The 9,712-nt window shown below is 44.1% G+C and overlaps 1 protein-coding gene across 1 annotated transcript in view; it reads left to right on the top strand.

Annotated features, from left to right (window-relative positions):
- Positions 1 to 9,343, top strand: part of LOC121535697 (collagen alpha-1(XI) chain) — a 141,255-nt gene extending 131,912 nt beyond the window's left edge. The window contains exons 55-64 of the mRNA XM_041842961.2: positions 32 to 85; positions 1,923 to 2,030; positions 2,233 to 2,286; positions 2,644 to 2,679; positions 2,791 to 2,844; positions 2,981 to 3,251; positions 4,157 to 4,269; positions 4,652 to 4,720; positions 4,915 to 5,148; positions 7,372 to 9,343. Of these exons, the coding sequence (XP_041698895.1) occupies positions 32 to 85; positions 1,923 to 2,030; positions 2,233 to 2,286; positions 2,644 to 2,679; positions 2,791 to 2,844; positions 2,981 to 3,251; positions 4,157 to 4,269; positions 4,652 to 4,720; positions 4,915 to 5,148; positions 7,372 to 7,518 (1,140 nt within the window). The 3' untranslated portion in view covers positions 7,519 to 9,343. The remainder of the gene's footprint in view (positions 1 to 31; positions 86 to 1,922; positions 2,031 to 2,232; positions 2,287 to 2,643; positions 2,680 to 2,790; positions 2,845 to 2,980; positions 3,252 to 4,156; positions 4,270 to 4,651; positions 4,721 to 4,914; positions 5,149 to 7,371) is intronic.
- The last annotated feature ends 369 nt before the right edge of the window (positions 9,344 to 9,712 follow it).

Here is a 9,712-nt window from a genome sequence, read left to right as displayed (position 1 = left end):
GATTCCTGAGAGGGGTTTTGTCGCTTTACAGGGACCCCCTGGTCTTGCTGGCTTGAAAGGAACTCCTGGGGGTAAGGGAGAAAAGGTAAGATTTTATAGAGAAGAGAAGGTTCTCTCTGTCTCTCTCCCTCTCTCTCTCTCTCTCTCTCTCTCTCTCTCTCTCTGTGTCTCTCTCTCTCTGTGTCTCTCTCTCTCTGTGTCTCTCTCTCTCTCTCTCTCTCTCTCTCTCTCTCTCTCTCTCTCTCTCTCTCTCTCTCTCTCTCTCTCTCTCTCTCTCTCTCTCTCTCTCTCTCTCTCTCTCTCTCTCTCTCTCTCTCTCTCTCTCTCTCTCTCTCTCTCTCTCTCTCTCTCTCTCTCTCTCTCTCTCTAACACACACTCTCTCTCTCCATCCCTGCCTCTACCTCCCCCTATCTCTATCTCTCTCTTTCAAAGTTAACAAAATCAACTCTGGATTTGTGATTTAATGTGGTAATTAAATCATGTATAAGAAATATAATATCATCTGTGTAATGAGACAGATCACCACTGTTTAAATATAACAACACTATAAACAGACTCATAATTTATTGTTCAGGGCCTAGCATAGTTGTTGCTTTGTTTCCTTCATAAACATTCCAGGTCCATAATTTAATTGACATCATTTTATTTGGCGTAACTTAACAACAGATGGTTGTAGAAAAGTTTCACGTCAACAAGATGTCCGAGTTCATTTATGATATTTCTGTGATTGATAACCAAAAATTATAGGGTGATTCACAGTCACACACAAAAACATACAACATTTCAGATATTCATTTTTTGAATTATTTTAATGTATTTTTTTTTGGTTGATTGATCACTACACTGAGTGTACAAAACATTAGGAAAACCTTCGTAATATTGAGTCGCACCCCGTTTTGCCCTCAGAACAGCCTCCATTCATCTGGGCATGGACTCTACAAGGTGTCGAAAGCGTTCCACAGGGATGCTCGCCCATTTTGACTAAAATGCTTCCCAAAGTTGTGTCAAGTTGGCTGGATGTCCTTTGGGTGATGGGACCATTCTTGATACACATGGGAAACTTTTGAGTGTGAAAAACCCAGCAGCGTTGCAGTTCTCGACGCAATCCGGTGCGCCTGGCACCTACTACCATACCCTGTTCAAAGGCACTTAAATATTTTGTCTTGCCCATTCACCCTCTCAATTGTCTCAAGGCTTAAAAATCCTTCTTTAACCTGTCTCCTCCCCTTCATCTACACTGATTGAAGTGGATTTAACAAGTGACATCAATAAGGAATCATAGCTTTCACCTGGATTCACCTGGTCAGTCTGTGTCATGGAAAGAGCTGTGGATGTCTGTATTTGTGATTTATGTCCATCTCTCTCCCTCCCTCTCTCCCTCCTTCCCTCCTTCCCTCCTTCCCTCCTTCCTTCCCTCTCTCTCTCTCTCTCTCTCTCTCTCTCTCTCTCTCTCTCTCTCTCTCTCTCCCTCCCGCTCTCCCTCCCCCTCCCTCCCTCCCTCCTTCCCTCCTTCCCTCTCTCTCTCTCTCTCTCTCTCTCTCTCTCTCTCTCTCTCTCTCTCTCTCTCTCTCTCTCTCTCTCTCTCTCTCTCTCTGTCTCGCTCTCTCTCTCTCTCTCTCTCTCTCTCTCTCTCTCTCTTTCTCTCTGTCTCGCTCTCTCTCTCTCCCTCCCTCCCTCCCTCCTTCCCTCCTTCCCTCTCTCTCTCTCTCTCCCTCCCGCTCTCTCTCCCTCCCTCCCTCCATCCTTCTCTCTTGCTCTCCCTCCCTCCTTCCCACTCTCTCTCTCTCTCTCTGTCTCTCTCTCTCTCTCTCTCCCTCCCCCTCTATCTCTCTGTCTCTGTGTCTCTCTCTCTCTCTCTCTCTCTCTCTCTCTCTCTCTCTCTCTCTCTCTCTCTCTCTCCCTCTCTCTCTCTGTCCTCCAGGGTCACCCAGGTCTGATTGGTCTTATTGGGCCGCCTGGTGAGTTCGGAGAGAAAGGAGACAGAGGTCTGCCTGGACCCCAGGGAACTGGTGGAGGCAAGGGAGACACTGTATGTGACTGACACGTATATTACTCATTTATTTGCTAGTTACTAGTTTATTTACTAATTTATAAACTATCTATAAACTTAAAATAGTCCATCTGTAAAAGGCTTATAGACCTTTATAAACCATTTATAAAGTGTTAGCTCATTGGTTGATACTACTGTGAAGTGTCGTCTCATTGGTTCATACTGTATTGTGTCTCTGCAGGGTGTTGGCGGTTCTGCTGGTCCCCTTGGCCCTCCTGGTCCTCCTGGTATTCCTGTAAGTTGATCAGGAAATCATCTCCTCATCAAAGGACCTCTTCAGCATATCTCTTCAGAAAAATTGTTCAGCAAATTTATATCAAATCTCTATACAATTTCTTCATCAGATGTTCAATACGTCATTAATCTAGTATCACTATTGCTGTAGTGTTATTGCTCACTGTGTGTCTCTCTTTAAACATCTTCTCATATCAAATATATTAATTTTCTACCATTTCATCATGTTCCTAGTCTTATTGTTCACTGTGTGTCTCTCTTTAAACATCTTCTCATATCAAATATATTAATTTTCTACCATTTCATCATGTTCCTAGTCTTACTGTTCACTGTGTGTCTCTCTTTTCTTGCCCCTTAGGGACCTGTAGGTTCCAAAGGGTCAAAGGGATCAACGGTAAGTTCTGTTCACCAGAAGACTAACTGAAAACACTAAGATCCCTCTGTCGTATATATGACTGGTGTGATAACGTCCGTGTGTAATGTTGTGTCCTGTGTCTGCTGTTAGGGTGGAGCTGGCCAGAAAGGAGACACTGGTGTGATCGGACCACCCGGAGCTCCTGTAAGTCAACATTTTCTCTCTAAGAAAGAGCTCATGCTCTCACGATTATCCACTTTTAATTTACCTTTTTCTCTCTCTCTGATTGGCCGTTTCCCTGACCCCTGCCCTCTAACCTTTAACCTCTCTTTCCAACCAGGGTCCTCCTGGTGACATCATCCAGCCGCTGCCCATCCAGCAGGCGAGCAGGAAGAACAGACGGCAGGCGGAGGACGACGGCGTGCAGGGCGACGCGGCGGGAGGCATGGCGGACTACGGCATGGAGGCCACAGCGGACATGGAGGACGTGTTCGGTTCCCTGAACAACCTGAAGCAGGACATCGAGAGGATGAAGTTCCCCATGGGAACACAGGACAACCCTGCCAGGACCTGTAACGACCTGCACCTCAGCCAGCCTGACTTCCCTAACGGTGGGTTGAATCAATCAATCAAACAAACTGTATTGTCCTCAGAGGGAACTTTGGTTTGCAGGTAAAACACAAGAGTTATAAACAGAACATACAAAGGACAGACTGAGTCACAAAAACATAATCATCATCATTACCGCAACTTCAGGAGCTGGTTAGCAATGACGAGAGAGAGAGCAGCTGCTAGAAGGAGCCCCACACACTGCGTATACACATATTAAATATTAATCACCAACATTGACTTGGTAAAGGTCTCTGACTAAAACGTTGCAGTAAAAGAAAGAAAGAAAGAAAGTAAAATGCTGTTGATTCCTGGGACGTGCTGTTTACACTGGTTTAACTCAATCTGAGCATCTCATTACAATCTGAGCATCTCATTACAATCTGAGTGATTCCTGTTATGCAGTACTATGAGGGACATTGAGCATTGACCTTGCCATTGGGCCCCAGTACATCATGTTAATGACCTTGCCATTGGGCCCCAGGACATCATGTTAATGACCTTGCCATAGGGCCCCAGGACATCATGTTAATGACCTTGCCATTGGGCCCCAGGACATCATGTTAATGACCTTGCCATTGGGCCCCAGGACATCATGTTAATGACCTTGCCATAGGGCCCCAGTACATCATGTTAATGACCTTGCCATAGGGCCCCAGGACATCATGTTAATGACCTTGCCATAGGGCCCCAGTACATCATGTTAATGACCTTGCCATAGGGCCCCAGGACATCATGTTAATGACCTTGCCATAGGGCCCCAGGACATCATGTTAATGACCTTGCCATAGGGCCCCAGGACATCATGTTAATGACCTTGCCATAGGGCCCCAGGACATCATGTTAATGACCTTGCCATAGGGCCCCAGGACATCATGTTAATGACTGTGTGTGATGTGATGTTCAGGTGAATACTGGATCGATCCTAACCAGGGCTGTACTGGAGACTCCTTCAAGGTCTACTGTAACTTCACCGCTGGAGGAGAGACCTGTATCTACCCCGACAAGAAGTCCGCTGGCGTACGTTTCCATTGGTCATTTCTGGAAAAGAATGTCCGTAATGTCTGTAATGCCTATAGATACACTCTTAGAAAAAAAGAGTTCTAAGAACCCTATGTAGAAAGGAATCAAAAGATTCTACCTGGAATCAAAAGGGTTCTTCAAAGGGTTCTCCCATGGGGACAGCCGAAGAACCCTTTAAGGTTCTAGATAGCACCTTTTTTTTCTAAGCGTGTACAGTAGGCTGCAATAATACATTGTAGTTGATATGAACCTTTTAACCTATTCATACTCAGTATTTTACTGTCTATTTATGATTTTGATCTAAAGACATTAACATGTTGTTTTCTAACCTGGTAACCTGTTCATTCATTCGTGGTGTTGTGTTTGTTCTGTGTAACAGGTCAGAATATCTAACTGGCCAAAAGAGGCTCCAGGATCATGGTTCAGTGAATTCAAACGTGGAAAAATAGTAAGTATACGAATGATCCAACTCTCAAAGCAATTATACATGATCAAGATCAAGATTGAGATACACAATAGACACTTAAAACTCAGGGGAAGATAACCTACAGTGAGACTAAATGTATCCCCTCCATAACCCTCTCTACACCTCCTCTCCCTCCCTCCCCCCTCCCTCCCTCTTACCCTCTCTCCTTCTCCCAGTTGAACTATGTGGACATGGAGGAGAACACCATCCAGACGGTCCAGATGACCTTCCTGAAGCTGCTCAGCTCAACGGCCCGTCAGAACTTCACCTACATCTGCCACCAGTCTGTAGCCTGGTACGATGCCAAGGCAGACGGCTACGACAAGGCTCTACGCTTCCTGGGCTCCAACGACGAGGAGATGTCCTATGATAACAACCCCTTCATCAAGGCCCTGTCGGACGGATGCTCTGTATGTAGTCTTAAAAAGTTAGATTTAGCTTGGAGCTTGGAGCTTCCACTGGAAATTGCATTAGTTCTATTAGAGATTCCATTGGTTCCATTGGAGATCCTATTGGTTCCATTAGAGATTCCATTGGTTCCATTAGATATTCAATTAGTGCCATTATAGATTCCATTGGTTCCATTAGAGATTATATTTGTTCCATTGGAGATCCTACTGGTTCCGTTGGAGATCCTATTTGTTCCATTAGAGATTATATTGGTTCCATTATAGATTCCATTGGTTCCATTATATATTATATTGCTTCCATTACAGATTCCATTTCTTCCATTATAGATTCCATTGGTTCCATTATATATTATATTGCTTCCATTACAGATTCCATTTCTTCCATTAGAGATTCCATTGGTTCCATTATAGATTATATTGGTTCCATTAGAGATTCCATTGGTTCCATTGGTTCCATTAGAGATTCCATTAGTTCCATTGGAGATTCCATTAGTTCCATTAGAGATTACATTGGTTCCATTGGAGATTCCATTGGTTCCATTAGAGATTCCATTAGTTCCATTGGAGATTCCATTAGTTCCATTAGAGATTCCATTGGTTCCATTGGAGATTCCATTGGTTCCCTGAGAGATTCCATTGGTTCCATTGGAGATTCCATTAGTTCAATTAGAGATTCCAGTAGTTCCATTAGAGATTATATTTGTTCCACTGGAAATTGCATTAGTTATATTAGAGATTCCATTAGTTCCATTGGAGATTCCATTAGTTCCATTAGAGATTCCAGTAGTTCCATTGGAGATTCCATTGGTTCCATTAGAGATTCCATTGGTTCCATTGGAGATTCCATTAGTTCCATTAGAGATTCCAGTAGTTCCATTGGAGATTCCATTAGTTCCATTAGAGATTCCAGTAGTTCCATTGGAGATTCCATTAGTTCCATTAGAGATTCCAGTAGTTCCATTGGAGATTCCAGTAGTTCCATTGGAGATTCCACTGGTTCCCTTAGAGATTCCATTGGTTCCATTGGAGATTCCAGTAGTTCCATTAGAGATTTCAGTAGTTCCATTGGAGATTCCATTGGTTCCCTTAGAGATTCCATTGGTTCCATTGGAGATTCCATTAGTTCCATTAGAGATTCCATTGGTTCCATTGGAGATTCCATTAGTTCAATTAGAGATTCCAGTAGTTCCATTGGAGATTCCAGTAGTTCCATTAGAGATTCCAGTAGTTCCATTGGAGATTCCATTGGTTCCATTGGAGATTCCAGTAGTTCCATTAGAGATTCCAGTAGTTCCATTGGAGATTCCATTGGTTCCATTAGAGATTCCATTGGTTCCATTGGAGATTCCATTAGTTCCATTAGAGATTCCATTGGTTCCATTGGAGATTCCATTAGTTCCATTAGAGATTCCAGTAGTTCCATTGGAGATTCCAGTAGTTCCATTAGAGATTCCAGTAGTTCCATTGGAGATTCCATTGGTTCCATTGGAGATTCCATTAGTTCCATTAGAGAGTCCAGTAGTTCCATTGGAGATTCCATTGGTTCCATTGGAGATTCCATTAGTTCCATTAGAGATTCCAGTAGTTCCATTGGATATTCCATTAGTTCCATTAGAGATTCCATTATTTCCATTGGAGATTCCATTAGTTCCATTCCATTAGTCCATTGGAGATTCCATTAGTTCCATTGGAGACTCCGTTAGTTCCATTGGAGATTCCATTGGTTCCATTAGAGATTCCATTGGTTCCATTGGAGATTCCAATAGTTCCATTAGAGATTCCATTAGTTCCATTGGAGATTCCATTGGTTTCATTGTATTGGGTAGTTGGTGACATTGTTGCATTGTTGCTAATTGGTAATCATATAGTAGTTACTGGTAGATATTGATTGATCTAAGTATCTGGTAGGTCTTTATCAGATCTTGAAACCACAATAACTCCTTGCCTCCCATCCCCCTCCACTCTCTCCCTCCCCCTCTCTCCCTCCCCTCTCCCTCCCCCTCTCTCCCTCCCCCTCTCTCCCTCCCTCTCCCTCCCTCTCCCTCCCTCTCTCCCTCCCCTCTCCCTCCTCTCCCTCCCCTCTCCCTCCACTCTCCCTCCCCTCTCCCTCCTCTCTCCCTCCCTCTCCCTCCCTCCCCTCTCCCTCCCTCTCCTCCCTCCCTCCCTCTCCCTCCCTCTCCTCCCCTCTCTCCCCCTCTCCTCCCCTCTCCCTCCCCTCTCCAGCTGAAGTCGGGCTATTCCAAGACGGTGATGGAGATCAACACTCCGCGCATCGACCAGGTGCCCATCATCGACGTCATGTTTAATGACTTTGGCGACCCCAGCCAGCGGTTCGGGTTCGAGGTGGGCCCTGTCTGCTTCATGGGCTAGGACCTGACCACCCCGTTAACCTCCTGACCCCTGACCCCACACCCCCCGACCAGCTGAAGGACAGGGTTAGACGGCGTTCTGTTCCATGCATGCCTTGTACTGCTGACTGAGTACCTGACATCAATCAATCACCCTATTCTCTCCTAGACCTAACCTGGCCTTGCCTCAAGTGCTCCAAACCAAACCTGTGTTTTATATCATTGATATGATCAGACCACCAGTATCAGACCACAAGTATCAGACCACCAGCACGCTGCCCTACCCCCTATAAAACGACGTGCCCCCCCCCGCCCTAACCCCCATAGAACAATGTGCCCCCCTCCTCTGCCCTACCCCACTATAGAACAATGTGCCCCCCTCCTCTGCCCTACCCCCCTTATAGAACAACGTGCCCCCCTCCTCTGCCCTACCCCCCCTAGAGAACAACGTGCCCCCCTCCTCTGCCCTGTCATAGAAGCATTGTCCCAGGGGAATACTCCTCGCCCTTGTAGGGCCAATCGCATAATGACTTTAACTTGTAACGAGAGGAAGTGACATCAGGAATAAAGGACGTTTGATGCCGTGGAAGGACAGTGGCGCACTTTCAGCAAACAGAGGGAGGAACCCACTCACCCCAACCCTCAATACCTATTTTTCTCTCCCTTGTCTCCCCTCTCCTTACCCCTTACCTTGATTAGAGGGAGGATCCACTCACCCCACCCAAGCCCCCTTTCCTCCCCTCATCTCCCCACTCGTCCTTACCCCTTCACCCAACCTAGAGAGACGTTCCACTCACCCCCCAACCCCCCTTCCTTCCCCGTCTCCCCCCTCGTCCCTCCCCCAGCCCAGCCTCCCTGTCTGGTAGCTCCAGTGCTGCTCCAGATACAACCACAGAGGTGCTTTTGTGCGGAACACAGAACACCAAAGGTGCTACAAAAAAATGCATTTTGAAAAACTGTAATTATTATTATTATTATTTTGTACAATACTGTTCTCTTTCTGAATCTACTCTTCAAAAAAGAAACTTGCATGTGTACCAAAACTTTTAATAATAATGTTTGAAATAAATGTCGGTTATACTATATAGAAAGTAAATTTGCAATAAATATATTTGTTTGTGTTAAATATCTGTTGAGAAATAAATGGGTAAGTAAGTAATACTAGGTTGTTGTGTTTGGGATACAGTGTAATATCAGCCATTGAATACAAATAATTATGAAGAATCTCCTTTGTAAATATTGACCATTATAAAGCACTTACAGCATTATTCTCACTCTCCAAGACTATACTATACAGTAAGGCTATATACATAGTAGCCTCATATACGGTAAGGGTTAATAAACCAAACTGGACTACAACAACAACCACCTCAAACCATGTTGTCTCATAACTGACTTGTGTTGTTGTTTTAAACTATTCCTTCCTGTTTTCATTATTTGTGCCCGGTAAATCAAGAATTTAAGATTGCAAGAGTAATTTAAAATGAGTAATGTGAAAATGTCCACAAAGCCAGTACATATGCACTCAACAAGCTTCTTCTGCCAGATAGATTTTATCCCACAGAATGGTATACCTCAATCGCTCTATGTACATTAATGTTGAGATGCTATAGGATGGATGACAAACCCTGTATATACCTTGATTTATACAATTAAGTTAATATATTTGGGTGGGGAATTTTTTTTAAAGGAAAGAAAAATAATTCTTGTCTAGTTCCTAACAGTTTGTGAATGATGGCAAATAAATTAGCCCTTTATAGTTAGACCGTTTCTGTAACAGTAAATGAGGAAGTGTTTTCATGTGCTTTTGATGGTTGATTCATATTAAAACTGGATTCTGAACAATGTGTTGATTTGACCGTATTGTTCACTCTCTAGAGGGATTATACTTCCTTGTGATGATTCCATGTTGCTTTAGTATGACAGATTATTTTCTCTTCGTCAAAGGATTAAATAATCCTAATCCTAATCCTTTTCAGATTAGGCTAATCTGTGGTGTGATGTGCCTGAGTCCTATAGATGGGTTAGCTGACAACGTCATGACAACGATGTGCACGTTTCAATGGGGCAGAAGTCCGTGTGTTGTTGTGATTCTGGGTGACAAGAAGCTGCCATGTGGGTAATCGTAGGTGGTTCGTTTCAGCTAGTTTCATCTTGTTCTTGATACCATGCCTTGTTTTGAGGTGTTTTGACTGATGTCACGTCTATGATAATAT

The sequence above is a fragment of the Coregonus clupeaformis genome, chromosome 21, assembly GCF_020615455.1.
Source record: "Coregonus clupeaformis isolate EN_2021a chromosome 21, ASM2061545v1, whole genome shotgun sequence".
In the NCBI taxonomy this organism is placed as follows: domain Eukaryota; kingdom Metazoa; phylum Chordata; class Actinopteri; order Salmoniformes; family Salmonidae; genus Coregonus; species Coregonus clupeaformis.
Note: the sequence above shows the minus strand (reverse complement) of the source record. Positions and strands in the feature narration are given on the sequence as shown.